General features: G+C 36.8%; 1 protein-coding gene across 3 annotated transcripts in view; it reads left to right on the forward strand.

The window, feature by feature from the left end:
* Positions 1 to 26,348, forward strand: part of STRIT1 (small transmembrane regulator of ion transport 1) — a 36,239-nt gene extending 9,891 nt beyond the window's left edge. For 2 of the 3 annotated variants that reach the window (XM_029940793.1, XM_029940792.1), the window contains 4 exons: positions 11,253 to 11,319; positions 23,513 to 23,712; positions 26,068 to 26,163; positions 26,263 to 26,348. In XM_029940793.1, the coding sequence (XP_029796653.1) occupies positions 23,700 to 23,712; positions 26,068 to 26,159 (105 nt within the window). In that variant the 5' untranslated portion in view covers positions 11,253 to 11,319; positions 23,513 to 23,699 and the 3' untranslated portion in view covers positions 26,160 to 26,163; positions 26,263 to 26,348. The remainder of the gene's footprint in view (positions 1 to 11,252; positions 11,320 to 23,512; positions 23,713 to 26,067; positions 26,164 to 26,262) is intronic. The other variant, XM_029940794.1, reaches the window with a different exon arrangement.
* The last annotated feature ends 890 nt before the right edge of the window (positions 26,349 to 27,238 follow it).

Here is a 27,238-nt window from a genome sequence, read left to right on the forward strand (position 1 = left end):
GCAACTTCCAATATTCTGTACATTGGGCTTAAAAATAATTAATGATTTTCTACTTTTCAGGTTGGTTTTAGTAATGTCACTGACAGCACATGTACTTGTCTATATTATATTTTGTTAATTGGGAAAGAAAATTTCAGGGAATTTGGAGGGGTGGCTGGTGTGAACCATTTCCGTTTTGAGAAGTAGTGAAGATTGAGAAAGAGGAAATAGGGAGTTTACATTTTACATTTTATTGGGATTAGGTGTTTGGAAACAGAACTTCCTCAGCAGCAGAAACACTGTAATGGGGGCAATAAAATGTTCTTGCTAAGTCAATGTCCCTGTGCATTCATGTTATCTATCTATGAGAGCATGTTGTGAATTTTGGCCTGGGTATCTAATGGCATACAGAGTTCTTCACTTGATGTCTGCTCATCAGAGTGATGTCACACTTGTCTGGCCAGGAGCTATTGCTAGAAGAAATTTTCTTGACACTCAAGGATCGTGCTGTGTATGGTATGTGCATGTGTGTGGGGGAGAGAATCTAAATACATACAGTATCAGACTTCTGCAGATGTCAGTTATTGCATTACATCTATTTCTGCTCTTACCAAACTTATACTCCAGCTCTATGGGGTTTTTTTGTTTGCTTGTTTTGTTTTTTGTCATGGTGATTTTTCCTCTTTGGATTTTACCTAAGTAGACAAGCATGAAATGAAGTTCTCTTTGCATTTTATTAATGTCAGGAATTCTTGCAGCTCAATATCACTGATTGTTAACAGTCCACCACACCAGGGACTGGTAGTGGCTATTTTGTGTGGTGCCCACGCCTCCTTCAATCCACCAGATCCCCTGTGAGTTGCAGGCTGCCAGTTCACAGCTGAGTCCTTCCCCAGGCATTGCTCTTGGCCTAAGGGGATGACCTTGCCCCAGTTTCCATCTCCTCCCTAGGGTGGCCTACATCCCAAAACTGGTCAATGTGGAGGTACAAAGGCCTGGCCCCCTTGTCTTAAGCTTGCATGGCCCAGGAGGGCCATCCCAACTCCTTGGCCTCCTACGGGATTCACGGAAGCTGACTGAGACCTTGGTCACAGCTGCATCACAGTTCCACCTTGCCCTCTGCCTAGTCCCACGTGTCTTTTTACCTCACCATGTCATTCCTCAGAGCCCCCCAGGAAGCCTCCTGTGTGCTAACCTCACAGTCTGTTTCCCTGCAAACAGATTGAATGGGAACTGTTTTCCCATTTCATGGTGTAAACTTCCTCAGTGTCCATCTCAATCCTAGAAAGATAAACTCTTCTGGAAATGTTAATATTGATTGGAATATTAGCACATAAAATTTAGTGTTTGTGTTTTTCATTCTAGTATCTAGTAGACAATTCTAAAATAAAAAAATAAATGGATGCAATTTTATGATTCAGGAGTAAAAATATTTAAGAATATGCAAATATTCCCTGTTTGGATCTATTGGAATGGTCTTTAAAAAATTACAAGCTATTGTTCAGGATGCTAATCAGGTCCTCTTTTAATAGTGTCTTTATATGATTTATCCACTAGTCTTTTCTATCTTCATTAGAATGAAAAATTAAAATGCTTGATATTATTCGTAAGAAGTAATTAGTAGAGCTGAACACACATAGAATTGGATTTTTTCCTTATGATTATTTATTTCTTTACTGATGTGACTCAAAACACAAACATAATTAACAATGAAAATTTCAAAGAAATAGCTTAAACCCATGCTAATTTGTACCAGTTTATATGCACATGCCCCATGCCTTGCATGAAAAATCCACTTCTATAAATATTTAGAGTTTTTTGGCGGGAGTTATAATTGAACTTGGTAACTTTTGTCCACCTTTTAACTAAGCCATAAGAGATACTCAAATGAGATTGTTGACATCTGCCTCTTAAAGAAAATACTGTGTTTTTATTACAATGATCTCCTGCCATATTTAGAAATTAACAAATGAAACAAAGTGGACTTTATATCAAAATGGCACCTAGAAATTTCAATTGTTATATGTATCAAATATATAAATAAACAACATATAGAAATTCTATGTCTCTAGTAAATAGAAAAATTTGAAACTTTGTAATATTTTTTTATGAAACAAAATCTGGCTCTGTAGCAATAAAGTCAAGGTGTATTTAAAGTTTTGTTTTAGGCTGAAGCTCCCCAATTTTTCATGCACGGAATGCAATATTTGACATTTTTCAGGGTTTTTTTTTAAGCTCAAAGTGTTCATAGCTCAATAAAGTTTACAGAAGGGATGCTTTTCCATTCTGTATCAAATGACCACTATCTGTGTGGACTGATAATATGAAAGTCGTGGGGTTGTTCAGGCAGGGACGGGGAAAGCACTGTATCATTAGCATCCACCATGCAGCCTATATAAAGCATTTCCAGTTATAGTCTGATGCTGCCATCTTGGAGTTGGCAGAGAGACATCATGGCTATGGGTATGGTGAAGCAAAGCCTAATATTCAAATAGCATATGAGACATATATGCCATTTATAGAGTTGAGAGAGTAATCTGGTAAAAAGAGTTACACTGGGTTTCCATAACCTGCCTTGGAAGCCTGTTCTATTCCGTTCATGTCTCTACTTGGGTGTCAAAGTTAAAGAGAACCCTGATTAGAAGTTTCAGAAAATAACTGCTCTTTCTTACTCTCTCTAACTGGGTTGTTCAGCATTTTTCTCTGAGGCTCTTTCTGGCTCTTCCAAATTTCACTAGTGTCTTTCAAAGCTGATGGGGGGAAAAACAGAAAAAAAATTGCACAGATACTGATATTTAAGGGAATACAGTGCCCTTGAATGATCTGAATAGGAGTTAAATATAGGTGTATAAATGGAGAATCATGTAAGCATTTGTCAGACTTATGAGGTATAACAAATTCATTATTAATAGTTGTGGCAAGGGAAGTCATCTTACGTATTCTGTCTGATATGTTTCCAAATGGTTTTGGTCACCATTGTTTTGGCACTGGTACCTTCTTTGCTTTGGGAAAGGCTTTGGGCCATAAAAAGGTAGTGGTTGCTTATAGCCAGGCCAATTGGGGAAATTCTTGGTTAAATTGGTTTGTTTATTGCAGAACTTCTCAGATCCTGTATTATGAGTCTTCAAGAAAGGAATATCATAGTAAATGTCACTTATTTAAATAACTTGATAACAAAATCTTTTTTTGTGGGTGCGTCATTCATTAGTATTTATTTGAAAGAGGGATTTCTGGACAGTTTTGGAAATGCTGACTTCTGTTTTTTACTTTAATATTTTAGAAGGTTTTTCGAACTTTGTAAAATGAATTGGAAGCTTTAGAATTTCTCCCCTGATGCTTTGAAAGTCATGACAAAAAATTGCAATGATTTGTAACTCTTAATTTCTTCTCGTGTTAAGATGGGCCAGAAAACGAAAGTCATCCCACATTTGAGGATCCATGAGAATTATTTTTTGAGCAATAAAATTTTTTTATCCTTTATTTAAAAAAAGGTTTATTTATTTATTTTGAGGGTGGGGGAAGGGCAGAAAGAGAGGGAGAGAGAGAATTCCAGGAAGGCTCAGTGCTGTCAAGCACAGAGCCTCATAGGGGGTCAGCCCCATGAGTCAGACACTCAACTGACTGAGCCACCCGGGAGGCCTACCTTTTTTCTTTTTTAAACACAACTTTCTTAGAGCCCCTGGGTAGCTCAGTCGGTTAAGCAATTGACTCTTAATTTCAGCTCATGGTCTTGATCTGGTTATGATTTCATGATTTGTGAGATGGAGCCCTGTACTGTCAGCATGGAATTCTCTCTCTCTCTCTCTCTCTCTCTCTCTCAAAAACATAAACATTTAAAAAAATAAACACAACTTTCTTAAGCAACATAACTTCCTAACCAGCAAACAGGCAATTCACAGGATGCAAGGAGATCAAAGGTTAATGATGGTGTGAGTAAACTGGACTTTGTGGAACCACTTTTGCTTTTCATAAAGGAATGTTGAACTTCAGGGACTTTAGCAGTCCACATGAAGACAGGGGTCTGTAAGGTTGGAGAATCCATGCCTGGCAGCTGACTGCCTGATATTACCTCTTTTACTGGGCGGGTGGGGGTGGGGGGTGAAGGTGGGTATACATCAAATCTCAGGGACCTGTACTGAAAAAATATATTTCTATTTTACTTAAACCATGCTACTCAGACCCATCTTCTAATTTCCAGATTAAAACTTTTTTGTACCACTGAGGTACCTAACATTTACAAAGCTTCTTATATGTAACCTAGTTTTTAATTTTTTACTGTGCTATTGTACAGGTTTTAATAAGACAGGCCTGGTCATGTTTTACTACATTATGGTTATTGATCTGTATTTGCGTTTTTCTACTTGCTCTTGAATACGTTTTGAAAATTCATACATTGGAAATAAATTTTACGTCCAAGATGAAGCCATTCCTGCCCAGGGTGCTATGTCAGCAAACCGATTTTTGTGTTTCTATAAATGTCCCACTTGAGGAAACACAGTGTATCCCGTCAGCCAATATCTAAATACTGATTTCCTTATTCATTGATCTTTCTAAATGAGGTCAGATGTGCTGACCAATCATGCCCTGTTTTTTGTTGCCACTTCTTTTTTTTATGTTTATTTGTTTATTTTGAGAGAGAGTGAATGGGGGAGGGGCAAAGAGGGAGAGATAGAGAATCCTAAGCAGGCTTCGTACTGACAGCACAGAGCCTACCTTGGGGCTTGAACTACGAGCAGTAAGGTCATGACCTGAGCTGAAACCAAGAGCCAGATGCTTTACCACTGAACCATCCGGATGCCCCTCCCTGTTACCACTTCTAATGCTCTATAAAGTTCACTCTTGCCCCATATCCCTCAGGGAGAATGTTCCACTGCTTGTGAGACACTGAACTCCCTCAATCCATGGATTGCTCTCCCTTGAACAAAGGACAATAAACTTGTTACTAACTTTAGTTTCATCATTTGACTTTGCCTTTACAAAAATAGTATATTTTACCATCTTTTAAAAATCCTACTTCTCAACAGACTATGAGCAACAGAAGTCATGTGTTTTCCATCTCTCTCAATCCCATGTCACTAGCACAGTGTTGCGCAAGGTAGACATTTATAAAATGTGGTGAGATCATGTCTGGAGGTCAGTGTTGTCATTCTTTATAGCATCATTCTGCACATGTTTGTGTGATATTGTGATATAATGAGAAATGTATACTTAGTCTTCTTTGGTTCCTGGCAGAGCTCCTAAAATCCTTGGAATTTCCTGAATAAAGGGGATGTGGGGAGCATCTTTTGTTGTTCATAACAAGCCTCTTTCAGCTATACCAGAGTTCATGCTAATGAGGTGACCCTTAAAGGTAGGGGACAGGTTGCCAGAGGAACCAACCCCTGTGAGTAGAGGTTTGGAACTTTCAGTCCCACCCTCTGATCTCAGGAAGGGGAGAGGGGCTGAAGATTGAGGTAATCACCAATGACCAATGCTTTAATCAATCATTACTGCATAATGAAGTAATAAAGCCTCCACAAAAATTCTAAACAGTGGCGTTCAGAGAGCTTCTGGGTTGGTGAATTCATCAATACACTGAGGGAATGGTGTACCCAGAGAGGTGTGGAAGCTGTGTGATGCCCCCTTACCCTACCCGATATATCTCTTACATTTGGCTGTTCCTGACTTATATGCTTTAGAATAAAGCAGTCATAGTATGTAAACTATTTTCCTGAATTCTGTGAGCCATTCTAGAAAATTATCAATCCTGAGGAGAAGGTCATGGGAACCCTCCATTTATAGCCAGTAGGTCAGAAGTACAGGGAGCCTGGACTTTGAAATTGGTGTGTGAAGTGGTGGCAGTCTTGTGGGACTGAACTCTTCACTTGTGGGTGTGTGCTAATTCTGGGTAGTGTCAGAATTGAATTACAATTCAATTGTAAGGGTTGTAGAATTTGTTGTTGGTGTGGGAAACCAACCCCCACTCCTGACATTTAGTGTCAAAGGTGTTCTGTGAGTAGAAACAGACCATAGTGTTAGCTAGTGATAGCTATCATTTATTGAGTGGTAGATATTTTGCCAATGCTCACCTATATTGTTTCTAATTCCAATGATTTAAAAAAAGTTTTTTAATGTTTATTTTTGAGAGAGAGAGAGAGAGAGAGAGAGCGTGCGCATGAGCAGGAAAGGCAGAGAGAGAGGAAGACACAGAATGTGAAGCAGGCTCCAGGCTCTGAGCTGTCAGCACAGAGCCTGACACGGGACTCGAACTGGTCAACCGTGACATCATGACCTGAGCTGAAGCTGGATGCTCAACTGACTGAACCACCCAGGTGCCCCTAATTCCAATGATATTTTAAGATAATATTCTTGACACCATTTTACCAATGAGAACACTAAGACAAATGCTTAGTAAAGTTTATATTTCAAATAAGCTGGGTTTTCAGTTCTCCGTAACTCCCAATCCCTGCCTACCCTTAGCCCACACTAAGCTACGACTACATGCCTCTGTAGTCATAAAAACTCTACTAGGGCCAGTTTACTCAATGAATATATACTGAGTGCCTCCTGTGATCCCATTATTCTGCAGGATGCTGTGCGTGAGAACACAACAGAAGAGAAGAATAATAGTAGGAGAAAACACTTATTTAATCCTCAAAAATAGATATTTTTATTGTCTTCCTCTTACAGAGGAGAACAGTGAGGCCCAGGATCGCTATGTAATTTGTCCATGACCACACAGCTGAGTGGCAGAGCCATTACTGAAACACAGGATATCTGACTCCAGTGAAAGTTGAAATGCCGCTTATGTGCCATCCCTTATATCAATGCATTTTAAGTCTGACTTGAAAACAAAACAAATACACAGGGTGTGCTATAGAACTATGATTTCAAGTCTCCATGCAAATCTGAAAGAACATGCTATAGTCTTCATATTTAAGACAAAAATATCTTCATGGATCTCACATGCCAGTTTCATGAGCCGCAATGTTAATGATCAGTTCAGTTACTTGGTTTAACTACAAATTTTTGTTTAGTGAATTTTTTATGTCATCTTTTGATTGAAAGATCATGACTATTTTTCCATAATGACTATTTTTGCCAGTCCTAATCTCAAAAAGACAAGGACCAAGAAGATCACATATGAGGCTCTGAATAGAAAATAATATCTTTGGTGAAATGCAGTTGGCTCATTTAGACATAGTTCTGCTCAAAATAACCTAGATGGGCTGGATGGAATTTATTGTATTACTAATGTTCTAAAGGCAGATTTCCCAGTAATAACTCACCCATAAAACTCTACTTCAACAAAAGGCTACTTGATGGCATAGAATAAACTGGAATGCTTTTTTATAGCCAGAGATTTCCAAACCATAAATACTCCCATCCCTGCAAGCAAACGGGTCAGAAATATTTATGAGGCACCTTGCATTTTTATCACTTCTGCAATGGAATACAGCAATTTCATCATGACCACATTCTATCTCTACATTTACTCTATTCTGGTGATAGACTCCTTAGCATATCATAAGCAATCCATTAGTAAAAGGAACTTTGGCATTCAGAAAGCAATGAAGGGAAAATATAGAAGTTGTTGCAACTAGTTATTTTTGAGCAAAATACTATCAATTGCTAAACTAAGTGTAATAGTTAATTTCAGAACAATGTCAGTATAGGCAGTTGGGACATAGCTGCCTGGGTATTTAATTGATCTGCTGATGGTCTTAACCGTTTGTTTTTCATTCTTAGAGAAAGAAACAAACATTCAATTGGTCAAGGTAAATTCCAAATGGCCAGCATTTGGGACATGGTGCAAGACTCTTCACACTCAAGTTAGCTTTATTTTCCCCTTTTTTTCCTAAGAAAGAAGCATATGAAAACAACTGCTTTAAAAATATCTCTTTAAAGCTGTCAGAGGTCATATTGAACATTAAAACGTTTTGCTGTTGATCAGCATTGCCATTTTGTCTTTCTACCTTGTTAGAAGGCTATAGAGAGAAAGCCAATATATGATTTAATGTTTTTTTATGAATGATTTTATTATTTGTGTAAGTGTTGCATGCTTTTTATTTTAAAATTCAAGCAATTCAAAAATTCCAAAGAAGAAAACTTAAAACAATGATTTAGAAAAGGAACATTATTATATTAGCTAATATAGATAATGAAAAGGTCTAGGTATGAAAAAACATCAAGTAATATATATACTTTTATTATTTTAAATTATTTTATTTTAGAAACCCTGGTTAAAAATTTGGTTAGCCAACCCTCAAATTTCATTATACATTATAAAGTATGAGACAATCATTGTTTAAACTGAAATTTGTGGATAACCCATATTAAATGCTAGTTCTAGATTATTCTAGTTTTATTTTTTTAAATTTTTAATGTTAAAATTTTTCAAAGTTTATTTGTTTTACTTTGAGAGAGAGAGGGCAAGTAGGGTAGGGGCAAAGAGAGAAGGAAAGAGAGAATTCCAAGCAGGCTCCACACTGTCAGCACAGAGCCCAATGCTGGACTTGAACTCACAAACCATGAGATCATGACCTGAGCCAAAATCAAGTTGGATTCTTAACCAACTGAGCTATCCAGGTGCCCCTCTATTTTTATTTTTTATTTTACATTTTAATTTTCATTCCAATTAGTTAACATACAGTGTCATATTAGTTTCAGGTGTACAATATAGTGACTCCACACTTCCATATATCACCAGTGCTCATCACAGGTGTACTCCTGAATCTCTATCACCCATTTAACTTATCCCCACACCCACCTCCCCTCTGATAACCATCAGTTTGTTTTCCATAATGAAAAGCCTATTTCTTGATTTGTCTCTTATTTTTTTTCCTTTGCTTGGTTATTTTGCTTCTTAAATTCCATACTTGAGTGAAATCAGATGGTATTTGTCTTTCTCTGACTTATTTCACTTAGCATAATATCCTAGCTCCATCCATGCCATTACAAATGACAAGATTCCATTCTTTTTTATGGCTGAATAATATTCCATTGGGTATATATACCATTTATTCTTTATCCATTCATCAGCTGATGGACATTTGGGCTGTTTCCATAATTTAGCTATTGTAAATAGTGCTGCTATAAACACAGGGATGCCTATATCCTTTTGAATTAGTGTTTTTGTGTTCTTTGGGTAAGTACCCAGTAGCGTGATTGCTGGATCATAGGGTAGTTCTAGTTTTAACTATTTGAGGAACCACCATACTGTTTTCCAGAGTGGTTGCATCAGTTTGCATTCCCAACAGTGCAGGAGTGTTCCTTTTTCTCCACATCCTTGCCAACATCTGTTGTTTCTTGTGCTTTGATTTTAGGCATTCTGACAGGTGGAAGGTGATATCTCATTGTGGTTTTGATTTGCATTTCCCTAATGATGAGTGATGTTGAGCATCTTTTCATATGTCTGTTGACCATCTGTGTGTCTTCTTTAGAGAAATGTCTATTCATGTCTTCTGCCCATTTTTTAAATGGATTATTTGCTTTGGGAGGTTGGGTTTTAAAAATTCTTTATATGTTTTGGACACAAACCCTTTATTGGATATGTCATTTGTAGTTTTTATTTTTCAAAGGAAATATAGCTTTGTATTAATACAAATTTCATTTTATTAATTAATATTAATTTATTGTTATCAAGCACTCATGAGCAAGGTATTTTGTTAGTCATAAAGATAAATATGGAGGCAGAGACTAGGTAAGTACCTGGACACACTAGTAGATGACACTGGCCTTACTTCGCATTAGACTCGTGACTGAATTCTGGCCATTGGCATGTGGGCAGATTGATACACACCTTTAGGGAGAGACTAGATTTTCTCATGCATTTATATAAAGGCTTTTTTATTTCTTTGCTTCCCATAAAGATCTAGTGAAAGATTTTGAAGCCCTAGGGTTTAGTGGGGCCACTGGATGAATAAAGCTCTTGATAATTATTTTTATTAATATTTATTTGTGACACTTTATAGAAATTATTCTTTCAAGTAATATACCATAGGCATTGGTGATTTTATCTTTACAAAAATCACTTCTGTAATTATGATACTTTCATACAGTAACTCAATCTCAATAAATGCCTCCACTTTTTGTTCTATAATTAACATGAAGCTAGATTTCTGTCATTATCATATGATTTCTAGAGATGCCTGAAATCATTCTAGTGTTCTGAAATGGGAAGAGATTTGGATGGCATTGCTTCCTTTTCTTACCTTAAAATTTTTATTCTGTTACTACAGACCCTGGGTGTTCATTTTATTTCCTTTCTATTCTACCAAATAAAATTTCCTGATTTTTAAAACAGAATAAATGCACTTCAGCAAATCACCACAAACCTCTCATATTTTCATATTTTTCTGCTGTCTACATACTTTCTCATATTTTCTTTCATCACGTGCAATTTTGATTTTCCTTAGCACCTTTTAATTTTTAAAAAAGTTTATTTTTTAGAGAGGGAGAGAGAGAGAGAGAGAGAGAGTGAGAGAGAACACAGAAGCAGGGGATGGGCAAAGAAGAGAGGGAGACACAGAATCTGAAGCAGGCTGCAGACTCTGAGCAAAGAAGAGAGGGAGACACAGAATCTGAAGCAGGCTGCAGACTCTGAGCTGTCAGCACAGAGCCTGACATGGGGCTGGAACCCACAAACCAAGAGATTATGACCTGAGCTGAGCCAGCTAGGCGCTGTCGATTTTCCTCAGCATCCTAAGTGTGGGAGATGGATGGCAAATGCTTTGAATCCTATGACCTAGGTTAAGAGGGCTTGAAAGGCCTGAACAGACTTGTAGACACCAGAAAACAACCATGTTTCAATGACCTTCACCACCTCACCAGGCAGTAGTTCATGAATGGTCAACACAACCTAATGACCATAAATGGACTGCATAAACATTATCCTTCCCTGGCATAAAAATAACCACATTTTTAGAAAATATTTTTACAGACATGTAGGATTTAGAGACTAGGATTATTTATCTCAGAGACAATGACTATGGAAGGCCTCCCTCAAGTTTACAAGGCGTTATTATGCAGAGAATAGGGACCAGCTGTTCTTGGACTCTGAAGAATCTCGAAGAGAGAGCTGAACCTCAGCATGAAGTAATCAGGTTGGGTATGAAAAAGGATTCCTGATGGTGAGAGTGAAACACGGAAAGGAATCTTTTTGAAGAATACCTTAAAGTTTGAAAGAACTCCAAAAGCAGAATAACTGTCCCGGGGCACTCCCAACATGTGAAATCTCTAAAAGCCTTGTACTTGTATGCAATGTGCACTGACTTACCTGCGTTCCTCAATAGGCATCCATGACATCCTCCGTGATTGCATATTTATGGTGGTGTGTTGTGCATGTATCTCTTCTAAATAGTAAGTAATTTGTGTTTTGTTTCCTCATGTGATTCTAGTGATGCAGTCTAGGGAGGTAGGATTGGCTGTGGAATTAGCCATAGCTGGGCAGGCATCCTGCTCTATTATTTTGATTCTGAGATCTACTATGGGGGTGTTTGACAAATTGCTTAATATCTCTGAGATTTGGTTTCCTATAATAAAAGAAGACAATTAAGGCATAAATAAGTCACTGTATTTGGGTCACAAATACAATGCTAGCACTTAGCAGTTGATGCATATTAATTAAAGATATATTTAAGCACACACACTTTATATATATATGTATATACATATACATACATATATACACACATATTAAATGAGTATTTTGTAGAAAAATATACAACATATAGGAAACAACACTCCCTGAACAGATGCATAAATACATAATATCGCATATTAAAATTTTGTCCTATAAAAATAGTTACTCTATGATTCATTTTATTTCTTATTTAAAAACATTTTAGCGCTTATTTATTTTTGAGAGATGGAGAGATGGAGAGAGAGCATGAGTGGAGGAGGGGCAGAGAGAGAGATACACAGAATGTGAAGCAGGCTCTAGGCTCTGAGCTGTCAGTGCAGAGCTAGACGTGGGGCGCAATACAGACCATGAAATCATGACCTGAGCTGAAGTCAGATGCTGAAACCACCTGAGCCACCCAGGCACCCCTATTTATTCTTTATTTGAGAGAGAGAGAAACAGAGTGAGCAAGTAGGGGAGAGGGGCAGAAGGGCAGAGGGGAGGAGGGGTGGAGAGAGAGAGAAAGAGAGGATGTTAAGCAGGCTCCATGCTCAAGGCAGGGTTGGATCCCATGACCCTGGGATCATGACCTGAGCCAAAATCAAAAGAGTCTGGACACTCAACTTACTGAACCACCCAGGCACCCCTCCATGATTCATTTTAAAAGCAAAATATTTGGAAATTTAAAAATTCTCTCAAACAATAACTTTGTCAAAAAGAAAATCAAAAATAATATGTCAGAATATCTAGAAAATTTTATTAATTAAAACATGGTATGTCAGAACCCATGGGATATAGCTAAAACTGTGATCATAGGAAAAATACACAATGTTAAATGTTTTTATAGATGAACAAAAGTTAATGAAGTATCACATTTTAAAAATTAGACATGGGGTGCCTGGGTGGCTCAGTTGGTTAAGCATCTGGCTTCAGCTCAGGTCATGATCTCACGGTTCGTGGGTTTGAGCCCCACATCAGGCTCGACATCCTCTGTGCTGACAGCTCAGAGCCTGGAGCCTGCTTCAGATTCTGTGTCTCCTTCTCTCTCTGACCCTGCCCTGCCCACACTGTCTCTCTGTGTCTCTAAAAAAATAAATAAAAGACATTAAAAATTTTTTTAAAAATTAGACAAAAAATGAAATAAACCCAAGAAAAGGTGAAGGAAGTAACTCATAAATTTAAAAGCAAAAATTAATGAATATAAAATAAGAAAATGATAAGCCTGAAAAATAAATTCAAGAGCTGGGTCTTTGAAAAACTAATGAAAAGGAGAAAAGCATAATTATACAAAATAAGAAAGGAGATGGGGAAATGACCATGGGTACTGAGGAAATGGAAATAATTGACTCTTGATCAACTCAATATTGGGGTGAAGTGGAAGTTGCTAAAACTATCCCTTCCCCCCTAAAAGGAAGTCCATTTTCCATATTCAGAGGCCATTTACTGTGGAAGAGATACATAAAAGTTGTTCAAAGCACTAATGCCTGTCTAATGAGAGTCTGGCTCTAATTGATGCAATTATAAATGTAAGAGGTATAGGAAGAGATATAGAAATTGGAAAAGAGAAGGTAAATTATTGTTTACTCCAGATAATGATTTACATGTCAAAACCTAAGAAAATTAACTGAAAATTCCTGTTGATCATAAGGAAATTTGGAAAGTTGTTTGTATACAAAATTTATATAAAAAAGTATAATGGAAAACCCACATTTACAAAAACAACCCATGAATGGATTCAAGAAGTGTGTAAGAATTTTATGAAAGGAGTTCTAACACATAAAAGAAGTCTTTACTAAATAGAAAAGCATCTCATGTTCTTGGAAGGGTAGATGGAATGTTATGAAGTTTCACATATCCCCAAATTAATCCTAAACTTAATGCAAGTCAATTAAAAATAAGGAGTTTTGGCTTTCATTTTCATTTTTTCTTTTTTTTTTGTGGGAACTAAGTGGTTTGAAAATTCAAGAGAAAAGTTAAGTCTGTAAGAATAGCAAAAATAATTCTGAAAATAAGAGCAACAAAGGGGGACAAGACAGGCAGATTTTAAAATATATCTTAAAGCTAGGATATTTAAAACATTGTTACGTGTAGGTGAATACACAGCTCATTAATAAAAGCTAGCAGGTCAAGAAATAGATTCAGGTCTTTATCCTAATAAAAGTTTAGGTTACAATGAAAGACTCTTGAATACAGAGAACAAACTGATGGTTGCTGGTAAGGTGTTAGGTGTGGGGGATGGGCTAAAAGGGTGATGAGCATAAAGGAGGGCATGTGTTGCGATGACCACAGGTGTTATAAGTAAGTGATGAGTCACTAAATTCTATTCCTGAAATCGTTATTACACTGTATGTTAACTAGTTTGGATTTAAATGAAAAAAAAAAAAAAGACTTTAGGTTACAGAAGTGTATGCATTTATCAAAATTCAGTTAATGTACAGTTAAGATTTATACATTTCACTGTATATAAAGTTTACTTTGAAGGAAAAATCTATTAAAACATATTAGACTCTTGTCCAATGATATGCATACTAAACTATTTGGAGGGAAGTGTGCTGCTGCTCTCTGTAATTAATTTTGAAAAAAAAATTAGAAAATCAGATAGATTGATGACAGGGTTGTATAGATGGCAAATTTTGTAATTATAAAACTGTCTCAATATGGCATGTGCTTGAAAATGTCATAATAGAGTGGTGGAAAATAGGTTTAAGTGTATAGATATTTAGAATATAATAAAGATGAAAGTGCAAATCTTTTGGTTATGACTTTCCTATAGAATAAAAGATTTTATCTCCTATCATAATGGTTTTAGGAACCAGAATGCTGGCAGGAAGGGCTGGGTCTAGGGAACAGAATTACTCCTGGGGTGGCTCTCACAGATCCCTGGGGTTCTGCCTTGTGAGGCTGTGGGAAGCCTCCCATGAGGGCTGTCTGTGGGGCGAATGCTTTCCCGTTGGGAGCCATGGTGGCCAGCAAGGGGACTACAGGTCCTCTGGGACAGCACATGTTCCAAGAGCCGGGAGAAAAACGTAGTCACTGGACCAGAGTGAATGTGCAGGTCAAAGACGGCTCTGTCCTTCAAGCATGGTGATTATTTACTCCTTTGAGTTTTGTGTTAAGTTGCTTTTATTGCTTAAAGCCTTAGGATTTAAAACAGTTTATTCAAGAGTTCTGAGTAGTTCATAAAGTACAGTTATTTAACTATTTGTCTGCTGTGGTTTTGTGCTGCTTAATCCTATATTTACAGTTCCCAAAGATTGTGTGGGATGGGTGTTGGGAGAGGAGCGTTAATCTGCTGTTTTGTGTACAGCCCAGCTCCCAGCAGGAGTAGCTTTGGTACCGTGTGGAGAAAGCCAGCCATGCTTCTTCAACCTTAAAAATGCCCTTTGGCTCTGATGAATAAATTTGGGGTTCCTTTTATTTGGGGCCTGGGGGTTGGAGAGGTGTATATCTTTGGGAAGGAAAAGGGAAATATCAGGGGGGGCCTGGGTAGCTCAGTTGGTTGAGCATCCGACTTTGGCTAAGATCATCCTCACATGGTTCATGGGTTAGAGCCCTGCATTGGGCTCTGTGCTCACAGCTCAGAGCCTGGAGCCTGCTTTAGATTCTGTGTCTCCCTCTCTCTCTGCATCTCCCCTGCTCACACTCTGTCTCTCTCTGTCTCTCAAAAATGAATAAATGTAAAAAAATTTTTTTCAATATAAATAAATAAATAAATAAATAAATAAATAAATAAAAAGGGAAATATCAGAAACTTGATTCCATAGTTTTGAGATCTCTTAACGAGGGGAAAGTGTTAAGGAAACAGTTTACAGAATGTTTACAACTGAATATGTTTCCTCAGCATATCCTTCATTGAAAATACCAGCTTTGATGTCCCCCTTTTTTGTCTTGAAAAATTACCATTTGAAAATATGGAAATGCCTATGAAAGGTCTCTGGGAAAAACCTTGTTTGTCTTTTGGTTTGAATTTATTTAACTGACAGTATTGTGGGCCTTTAAAAACCTACACCTGCCTGAGCACTATTGGAAACAAGCGCTGGAAAACTTTCTGTGATGAAGGTCACCCAGCTCTCACACACGGTTCCCACTGGACATTATTTCCATGAGGTGTAAAGTATATAATTAGCAAAGGGTCAGCAAATAAGGTCTTTAAGAATGTGATTATAGAAGCAGAAAATCATTTCAAGGAAGAATGTAAAATGTGGGTGTTAAAGTGATCTGTGGTGAACTGACCGCATCCTCAATTCCAGCTCCTTTGTACTCGCTTCACAAACTCACCTACAAAGCTCCACATGTGCAAAGTGCCTTATATACCTTTGCCACGTAACTTAACTCTCATGATAGTCCCATAAATTGGTCTTATCATCTCTGTTTTACAGATCAAGAAACTGAGGCCAAGAGAGTAAAGTTGGGTTAAAGCATAATTTTCAAAAAGATAAAATCAGAACTCTCAGACAAATATAAGAGGACCTGTATCAAATATTTTATTGATTATTTCATAATTAAGGAGGGCAAAAGATGTTATGATCAGTTCAAAGAGCATTAAGAGTGTACTTATCCTCAACATGACAAAGAAATGCTAGGATGAGATTGATGAACTAGATAAACAGAACCGGTTACTGTCCAGCAGGCCATTGAGCTAGGGGGTTATCAGCTCCATTGGATATAAATTACTTGAATCTCTTCTGAACAGAAATTTACAAGTTAGCAAGTAAATTCCCTAAGTAAGGGAACTTTAATCAATAGTAAAAATGAGGTGAACACAGTACAGGTTTTGACAATCCTTGAATGACCTTTGTCCTTACATGATACCTAAAGGATCTGCCCCCATCTGTCTGCCTTATTTCCAAGTCTGAAGAAGTTTTCTGACAGTAGGCTGGCCCCAGGTCCCACAAATAGTATAGTAGTAGAACAGAGAATCCAACCCCTGACACTGTGACTCTACCGTCCGCGTATTCAACCTGTTGTCATGACTCAGCAATGAGTTTTTTCTTTTATTTTTTTAAGAATCTATCAGATCCGTGCAGATAATTCCCTTTTATAGCCAATGCATCTTTGAAACACAAAGATTCTCTGGGTGGTGAAACCATTCAACTCAGCCAATAAACATCAGTCTGAAGTAATAGCACCTTTGGTGTCTGTGTTAGTGGAAATTGCTCAGGCTAGTACTATATTAAGAATGACACCAAAAAAGAACTTATTTTTACCTTTGTCTTTATCTGCATGAAAACATTTAAGAAATAGATTCAGGTTGAAAGCATATTTCATATACTGTTTTGCAAGGTGGGGGTACTGGTGGCAATGGCTTAAAGTTTAGGGAATATGTCTTAGAATAAGAAATGGATACATAGATGCTCACATTTTGGTATCTATCAGGCTTCTTCCTTAACTTCTTTTATACTTCAAAGTAGGCTAATAAGGGATTCTCATACATAATCACTGAACAATCATGTCATGAATCATATAAAATCACTGAACATGTCATGTCACCAGTGAGGTCATGGGTATCAAGAAAGCAGCAGGACAGTGAGAGGTTGGAAGAAGGCTGGTCCTGAAGTTGGAAAAGTCACTTTACTTTTCCATGCATGCCTGCTGCTGTCATGGGATCCATTCTGCCCAGGTTCCAGACTGGCGCCACACCCCCACTCCCCACAGCTCTGCACTGTCTGAGGCTCTGGCCTGTCCCCAGTGTCCACTGCAATGTGGATGCTGTTACAGGACTTGGACCCTGGGCCTGCGCATACGGGAGCTGTGGCTGGATTGTTACAGTGAGCATACACAGTCTCCTGAGTATCTCTCTGCTTGCACGCATGCTTTGTTGCTCCATTGACTCTGATGAGACCCAAGATCAAAGATTAAAATTATTAGGAATTTCAAGACACTGACATCAGAGCATTAAACCAAGCATGGGGGCCTTCTTAGCATGGAGTCCTAAAAGACTGTACAGGTTGCACGCCAAGAAGCTGGCCCTGAAAGGAACTCTCAGGGCTCTGTAAATGCACATTACTTTGTGATTTCACTTATCTCTCTCCAAACCATCTTGTTGTATCCCAAAAGCTCTGTGCTGATTTATTTACTGAGGAACAAATCTTTAATGTTTGAGTAGATGAATATAAACATACAAGACTAAGAATAAACAGTTCAAAATGGGAAAAGTCAGAAGAATCTGATGCCACAGAAGCCAAGAGGAGAGAGAATTTCAAGAAGGATAATAAAGTCATCAAGTGACACCAAGAGGTCATCAGTAAGACCAGGGCTGAAAATTTTCCATGGACTTTATTTAGCCACATGGAATTTACATGATAATAGATCTTCGTGATCTTAGGAACAAGTTGTTTTAATAGAAAAATGCAGGCAGAAGCTAAATCAGAAGTGCATTGGGGAATGAGTGGGAGTTGAAAAATGGACTCCTGCGACCCTGAGGATCAAGAGGTAAGATTCCTCTAAGACAACCCTCAGGAATGACTGTGACTACATTTATCAGGAAACATCTAGTTCTTTATCCATGTTGCTTCTCATTCTTCTTTATCTCTGCTTACCATGATTTAATGATAACAAATAGCATGTATTGGGAATCTACTATGTGTTAGGCTAGCGCTGAACACATATACCCATTTATCTCTCATTCTGCAATGACATTGCATACTCTTTCAGTCATTTTCCAAATGAAGACATAGACTCAGAGTACACATGACTTGTTTAAGTTCACACAGCGAATGCCAGAGTTGGCTTTCAAACTTGACCTTGAGTCCCTCCTTCTCCACTATCATAGTGCTTGCTGCCTTGAGCCACTTTTCTTTTCTATGACATGTAAAGAGTCCCAGGGAAGAAGATCGCATAGTCTATAATCCTTTATTGCCTCTTACTCACTAATCTTATTAATCAAACTCAATACCCTTTAGACATCACTCCCCATTCCCATTTCCCCCAGTCCAGAGCAACACTACTCTACTTTGTGTCTCTATGGTTTCTCCTACTGTGGACATTTCATATAGATAGAATCATGCAATACAATATAACATTTTTACATAGAATGATATTTTCAAGGTTCAACCATGTTGTAGGAGGTACCAAAACATATTTTTAAATGGTTGAATATTACAGTGTATGGTTATACCACATTTAATTTATCTATTCATCAGTTTATGGACATCAGTTTTGTATACAGTTTTTGTATACCCATTTTCAGTTCTCTTGGGTTTACATGTAAGAATGGAATTGCTAAGTCATAAGCTAGTTCTATATTTAACATTTTGAAGAATTACAAAACTTTTTCAGTGTGGCTGAACCATTTTACATTCCTACCAGGGTTGCAAGAGGAGTCTAATTTCTCCACATCTTTTTTATTTTAGCCATCTTAGTGGGGATGAAGCGGTATCTCATTATGGTTTTGATTAGCGTTTCTCTAATGACTAACAATATGAGTGTGTTTTCTTATGCTTATTGACTACTTAAACATTTCCTTTGGATAAAAACCTATTTGAATGCTGTGCCCTTTTTAAATTGGGCTGTCTCTTTATTGTTAAGTTGTAAGACTTTTTTTAAAAAAATATATTCTGGATACTAAACCATTGTTGGATATATGATTTGCAAATATTTTTTCCCATTCCATAGATTATCCTTTTCCTTTCTTGATTGTATTCATTGATATACAAAAGTTTTAAATTTTGGTGAAGGCCAATTTATCTATTTTTTTTATTGCTTGTACTTTATGTTTCTGTATGTAAGAAACTGTTGCCTGGTTTATCTGTATAATTTCTTCTGATTTTTTAGTTTTAGCTCTTACATTTAGGTCTTTGGTTCATTTTGGCTTAATTTTTATATACGGTATGACGTAGGAGTTCACTTTCATTCTTTTGTGTGTGGAAGACTAGTTGTCTCAGCACCATTTGTTGAAAAGACTATTCTTTCCCTAATATATTGTCTGGGCACCCCTGTTGAAAATGAATTAACCATTAGTGTGAGTGGATTTATTTCTGGATGCTCAATTCTGTTCTATTCACTTGTATGTCTCTCCTTATGTCTGTACCACACATTATTGATTACTGTAGCTTTATAATACATTTTCAAATCAGTAAATGTGAGTCCCTTCTATTTCCTTTTCAAGATTGTTTTGATTATTCAGGGTTCTTTGCAAAACCATATGAATTTTAAGATTGGATTTTACATTTCTGTAAAAAAAGACCATTGGTATTTTGATAGGAATACACTGACCCTGTAGATTGTTTTGAGTCGTATTCCTATGTAACAATATTCAGTGTTTCAATTCATGAACACAGAATGCCTTTCTATTTATTTAGATTTTCTTTAATTTCCTTCAGCAAGGCTTTGTTAGTCTTTAATTACAAGGCTTATACATCTTTGATTAAATTTATTCTTAAGTATTTTATTCTTTTTGATGCTATTGTTCTGTTATTTTTTTATTTAATTTTCAAACTGTTCATTGCTACTTTGTAGAAATACAACTGACTTTTTCATGTTGAGCTTATATTTTGCAGTCTTGTTGAATTTGATTATTAGTTCTAAAAGAGGTTTTTTTGTGTGTGCAGAAGGGGCTCTTTAGTATTTTTTAATATATGTGATTATGTCATGTGCATATAAGAATAGCTTAATTCTTCTTTTCTAGTTAAATGACTTTTGTCATCTTCTTGCCTAATTCTCCTGGCTAAACCTCCAGTACAATATTGAATCAAAGTATAAGAGTAAACTTTGTTTTGTTCATGATGTTGGTAGGTGGGTGGCATGCGGGGTGGAGGGAAGCATCCAGTCTTCTGCCATTAAGTATGATGCTAGCTGTGAGTATTTGGTAGATTCCCTTTATGAGGTCTAGGAAGTTCCCTTTTATTACCAACTTGTTGAGTGTTGGATTTTGTCAAATGATTTTTCTGCATTTAGTGAGATGATTGTATATTTTTCATTTTTTAGGTTTTTAAAAAATTTTTATTAATATGGTGTGTCACATGCATTGGTATTTGAATGTTGTGCCAAATTTGCATTCCTGGGTTAAATCCCACTTGGTTCTGGGATGTAATTTGGGATGTTATATGTTGCTAGATTTGGTTTGTTAGTTTATTGTTGAGAAGTTTTACACCTATATTCTTGAGAGAGATTGGTCTATAGTTTTTTTCTTATAAAAAACTTTGGTTCTGGTATTGGAGTAATACTGGCCTCACAGAATGAGTTGGGAAGTCTTACCTCTTCTTCTATAGTTTTTGAGGTATTGGTGCTAACTCTAAATGTTTGGTAGAATTCACCACTGAAGATACTTGTTACAGGGCTTTAAAAAAAATTTTTTTTAAATGTTTATTTATTTTTGACAGGGAGAGAGAGAGACAGAGAGAGACAGAGACAGAGTGTGAGTGAGGGAGGGGCAGAGAGAGAGGGAGACACAGAATCTGAAGCAGGCTCCAGTCTCTGAGCTGTCAGCACAGAGGCTGACTTGGGGCAGGAACTCACAAGTCCTGAGATCATGACCTGAGTTAAAGTTCGATCCTTAACTGACTAAGCCATCCAGGCACCCCTAGAACTTTTCCTTGTGAATCATTTTTTATTATAACTTCAGTTGCTTTACTTGTTATAAGTCTATTCAAATTTTCTACTTCTTTTTGAGTCAGTTTGGGTAAGCTTAGGTCTTAAGAGGAATTTGTCTATTGAATCCATCATGTGCAGATTTATCTACTATAATTCCAGACACTAATGGTTAGAAAAAATTTGAAAAATGAAGAATTATGATTTATCTTAAATAAAGAGCCAAATATTTGACTTTTTAAACTTCAGTACCCCAGAAGAATCTAGTGTCACTTTGATAATAAGGGATTTGAGAACTAACTCTTGAAATTTATGCAAAGTAGAAATGTAAAACATTCCTAAATGTTTTGCTCTAAGAGGAAGATTAGAAAATTGTCAGATATAGGCCCTTGCATTTGTGAGTTCAAAGCAAATTTAGTCTATTAATGAATAAAACATTTTTCCTGAATAAGCATTATAATTATTTTTTAAAATTTACTGGTGGGATACAAAAGAAATGAGATTTTAGGCTGAGCTCTTTTCTGAGATCTGGGTAATTCATGTTCAGTGAATTAGTTTTTTTTTTTCTCTCTTTCATTTTCTGTAGAAAACAAAGAAAGGTAAATGATGAGTTGTAAACTAATTCCTCCTCAAAATTCAAAATGGTAGCAATAATGTTAATAAGTCAATTTTATATCAAAAAAGAAAGCTAAGGTAATTTTAATGTTTTCATAATTCTGTTTTTAACCACTTTAGGCAAATTGTTTTATACTAGTATATATGTATATTTGTTTTTTGGAGGGTACCTCACTGTTTCTTTTTAATATCTTTTCTTTGGTCTTAAGATAGGGTATTCATTTGAATCTATTTAGTTTAAAAAAATCAGTATTTGGGGCACCCAGGTGGCTCAGTCACTGGAGCATCCAGCTTCGGCTCAGGTCATGATCTTGCGGTTTGTGGGTTTGAGCCCTGCATCAGGCTCTGTGCTGCCAGCTAGCTCAGAGCCTGGAGCCTGTCTTTGGATTTTGTGTCTCCCTCTATCTCTGACCCTCCCTCCCCTGCTCATGCTCTCTCTCTCTCAAAAATAAATAAAACATTAAAAAATTAAAAAAATAAAAAATCAGTATTTAAGTGAGAGTCAATCACCTGTTTTTCATTCTATCTCTGTTTATCTTGCCTCAATTCACCTTTTTTTAAATATATAATTATTTAGTATTAAAAGAAATTGGACTTTACCAGGGGTTTTGTTACATAGAGAGTACATGTCTCTTTTATCTGGTATATTTAAGCATTTAAAAAATATATTAAATTGTATATAGAGAAAGAGAGAGATGATAAGTTAGCTTAAATGATATAACATAAACATATTGCATAATCATGTAATAAACTTACCACATTGTTGGCTGCACAGTCTAATCTAGAGGCATATGACTTGAGGTAGAAAATCAATTCATTCCAAATTCGTATATCACAAAGGATTCACGGTAGCTGAGGCATCACTGCAAGTGGGAAGGTAGGAAGATGAGACTTTTCAGGTACTCAATGAGGAGCTCGGATTTTTTTTTTCTAGAAGATGAAGAACCATGAGTGGATTCTGGTCAGTGACGTGACGTGGCTATTTGCAGGGAAACATCCCTCTTGGAGTTCTGTAGAGGTGGACTTGATCAGGCGTGTCTTGTCTTTTCAAGGAGGACACCCTTAATCTCATGGTGGACTTTTTAAGAAGTGGTCACAGGGTCATTTTGCAAAACTTTTCCACCCCGACCTGAAAATTAAAGTTATTCCGGTGAGAATGTAGAGCACAGTCTAGGTCATATTACATAAACTAGGTTGGACTTTGAAAAATGGAATGTCCTATTTTTATACATTGCTAATAAAAACAAGCCTATGACTGCTCTCTGAAAATTCTAGGCAATACCCCAGCCTTTTGTTGTTTTAGTTTCTAGTACATTTGTATTAAAATGTTCTGTTTTTAGAATGGTTTACATCAAGGGGCACTACTTAATTTACTCTATCTTTTGCATCCTGTAACATAATACATGTCTGTATTTCACATAGCTTTTTCATCGCATCTTCATGACCCTCCACTGTGGATAGGTATCACTATTCTCATTTTAAAATTCAAGAGGCTGATGCTCAGGTTAAGCAATTTGGCCTTCATTACAGAAATAGCAGAGTTGGAATTTGAAGCCGTGTCTTTCCAACGCCAAAATGTTTTTCCCCCAGTAGATCACCCTCTCTCCTTGATAGAACTTGTCTAATTGCAATGCCATTTTCCCTCCGCACGCCCCCTTTCCTAAACATTTTCTCCATGTTGTCTGAAGGCATTGAGTGAATTAAAAATCTGTCCATCTCTGGGTTAGGACAGCTCAGCTGATTTAATTGTTTAGCTTATGTAGCCCCTTGCTTCCTCCATAATAACAGGGTAAAAAGGAGCCAGGGGAGTTCTGTTCTCCAACACCTTACATCACTCTGCAGACAATTGGCAGTCAGGAGAGAGGCAGCTGCCACACTCTTCAGATATCTCTCTATTTAAAGTTCAAAGAGACACTGCATGACAACAACGAAGAGGTGAGTGTGGCCCTGACCAACCCACCCAGTAACAGGAAGAATGGCTGAAAAAGGTAAGATTTAAGGCATCAGACCCTCTTGGCAAACCGGGTCCAAGCTCTCTGGTTTATTTTATGTTCCCCCGTATTTAGTATTTCTCAGTTATTTAGAATGTGGTATCTCTGCTAAATGGGCCTTCATCATATATGTTAGCATGGCTACAAAAAAAGGCATTCAATGTACAGTTTATGGATATGTCTATACCTTACATATACTTTAAAAGGATCAAAGAAACAAAAGAGCTTAATTTGTTCATGCTGGTTTTGAAAGAGGAGTTAGAAGTCAGTTATTCTCCAGTGTTGTATCAGACTTGGGGTAGTGTAGTGTGCTGGACCAGAATTGAGGACATTTGAATTCTGTGTCAGAGCTGCCACTAATGATTGACTCTAATATGACCAAAAGGGCCTGAATGTATATTGTATCCAAGAAATGCTTTATTGTAATACCCATGGGAACTGTTTGCTCTTAATCTGGACAATGATCTCATGAAATATGCAGCTTGCCATCATTTCCATTTTGTGGATAAGGAAACTGAGGCATAACCAAGTATAGTCACTTGCCTGTGGTCACATACTAGAAAGTGGTGGCAGCAGATTCTGAACGCAGACAGTCTTGTTTCAGAGCACAGTGCCCTAAAGGATACTTCCAGGTGTAACCATTTGGGCATGCTCAGAACTGGACAGAGAGAAGCCTTTTGAAATCACTCTTCATAATTAAAAAGAAGTTTTGTGCTTATTTGTGCCATAATATAAATGACCTATGCAAAGTATGTTGTGTTCCTATATACTCCTATTTTAAAACAATGCTACAGATTATGATAAAACTTAAAATATCCATGTTAAAATGATACAAATGCAGGCATACTCAGTGTTGACATGCACAGTCACTTGTACTGTTTTACAGTGAGTAATAAGTAATGAGATATATGCTTTTAGGGCTTTATTATATGTAAACTTTATAATTGTATTAGATAATTAGATAACTGTATAAATGCTCAGCTAGAATATTGGTATTTTTAAGTTATTTGAAACTGGGAAAAATGTGAAATCACATATATGAACAGTTCAAAAATATTACTGCTATGTACTTGCACTGAAATGGCACCTTAATTCATAAAAAGGCTTTCATCCAAATGAGAGTAAAGGGCATACCTTAAGGTTCACCTGATCCTTAAAGCGATACCGCAAGGCAGGTAAAGAGAAAGGCTTTTCCACTGAGTGGTTATGTTTTGTTCAAAGTCACAGAGAGATGGAGAAGCAAGGAAAACCTGTTGAATTTGTGAGAGTTAAGAGACATTCCAACATTCCTGGAAAGATAGATTTAAACTATTAAAATTTATTTTAACTGCACAAAGTTTGCTTTAACAAGAGGGTCTCCTAACTTTAGAAGTGTCTCTTTTCCTGAAGATTTTGTTTTAATAGCACTTAAAACAAAACACTTCATTTTTTTTAAGTGATAGAAATGGTAACATGCAACTGCTAAGAATAAGCGTTCTCTTTGTTAGCTGGTGGCACAAAACCTAATTGTGCTTTTCAGTTAAAAGTATATCTGAGTCCTTAATACAGGGACGTTAATTCTATATGATGTCTCTTTGTGCTGTTTTTGAATCTTTTTGTGTGGTGTGCGTGTGCAAGGAATATTAAAAAATGATAATTTTATCAATTGCTTTTTTTCAGAGAAGGGTACAAATAGACATAGGGGGATTCATTGTTCTACTCTCTGTATGTGCTGGGTCGGTGTTGGTTACTCTACTGAACAAAATAGAATCTCTTTTCTCTGGTCGAGAATGATCATATAAGGTATAATGCTTTTCTTTTCCTATGATACTTAGGATCAGAGTCAGCTATGAACGCTAACAACAATTTGCAACAACTTTCCCCACATCATGATTATTTAGTTTAGGATGAATTGCCTCGAGGGTCATTTTCGGTTGTCTCTATGCAAACAGCTGCTCTCTGCGTTCTTGAACAAACGCAGGGATGTGTTCCGTATACACTAGGCACACAGGAAGGTCAGTTTGCAAAGCCCTTGCACACATGCAATATCATTTGATCCTCTCCACAACTCAGGGAGGTAGATATTACAAGTTTCATTATCTCTACAAATAGGGAAGTTCAAGCTCAGAGTTGCCCAAGGTCACGTAACTATAAAAGGAAGGCCTATCGTTTGAACACAGGTCTTTTGTTTCAGATACCCCGCTGAGTCTCATGTACCCTTTGTAAAACAGAAGATAATAATCATGTCTGAGAATGATAAAGAGTGGGTTTTTTTTCCTCTTGATATTATCAGATTCCTTTTATTCTTTTGATTCAGAAGATATTATGCCAAAATGACTTACCTACTGTTTTCTTTTCTTTATTTTTAAGCAGAATCTCCAATATCACGCCTTCTGGTCCCTATTCTTCTCTTGATTGGCTGGATTGTGGGCTGTATCATAATGGTTTATGTTGTCTTTTCTTAAAAAGGTAAAGTTTCCAATAATCAAATATGTTTATTTATAAAGACCATATGTTATTCCAGAAATAATCTTTTCTGTTTTACTAATGGAACACTTTATCATACAGGCAAGAAGACTTCAGATTGACTTCATTTAGAAGAATTAAGAAAAACATGAACATGACAGATTATTAAACATTTCTCATGTAAATAACTGCAATGTTTGACATTACTTTCTAACAGATTTATAAACTGGTACTTTGGTGTACATAAGAATCTCTTCAGGAACTTTTTAAAATTCCAACTACAAATAAGAACTATAAGAAAATATAGATGAATTTCTCTATAACTTGGGAATAGGAAAAATGATCCAAACTCTGACTAAAAATGCATAACCAATAGGGAAAAGTTTGGCAACTTAAATTTTTTTAAATGTTTATTCATTTTTGAGAGAGACAGAGCATGAGCAGGGGAGGAGCAGAGAGAGAGGGAGACACAGAATCCAAAGCAGGCTCCAGGCTCTGAGTTGTTAGCACAGAGCCTGACTCGGGGCTTGAACCCACAAACAGTGAGATCATGACCTGAGCCCAAGTTGGACTATTACTGACTGAGCCACCCAGGTTCCCTTAAAAGTCTGGCAAATCAAAATTACATTAAAAATTTGGGGGAGGGTGCCCACCCCCCAAAAGACTATAGAAAATGAGCTAGAGATAAGTAGAGATCATCGTTCATGGGAAACAAGATGTAAATATAAACTTGCCCTTCAGTTCTTGCTCATAGTTAAAGAACTGTAATTAATACTGCACTGGAGAATCATTGCTCACCTCGCAGCTGGGACAAAACAAGATATTTGATGATATATATGTGGGGGAGGCTGTGGGGAATAAAGCATGCTCATACATTGCCTTTAGAAATTAAAAAATGGTACAGAATTTTTAGGGTGTTTGGCAGTCAATGTCTATCAGAATTAAATATGTATTTAACTTGACTCAGCCATCCCTCTTCTAAGAATATTGGATTTCCCACTGATGCACATAGGTGAAAGTGCAAAATGGCCTCGCACAAGCCTACTCATTAAAGCATAATCTGTTAGAGCAAAAACCT

The sequence above is a fragment of the Suricata suricatta genome, chromosome 5 (assembly GCF_006229205.1).
Source record: "Suricata suricatta isolate VVHF042 chromosome 5, meerkat_22Aug2017_6uvM2_HiC, whole genome shotgun sequence".
Taxonomy (NCBI): domain Eukaryota; kingdom Metazoa; phylum Chordata; class Mammalia; order Carnivora; family Herpestidae; genus Suricata; species Suricata suricatta.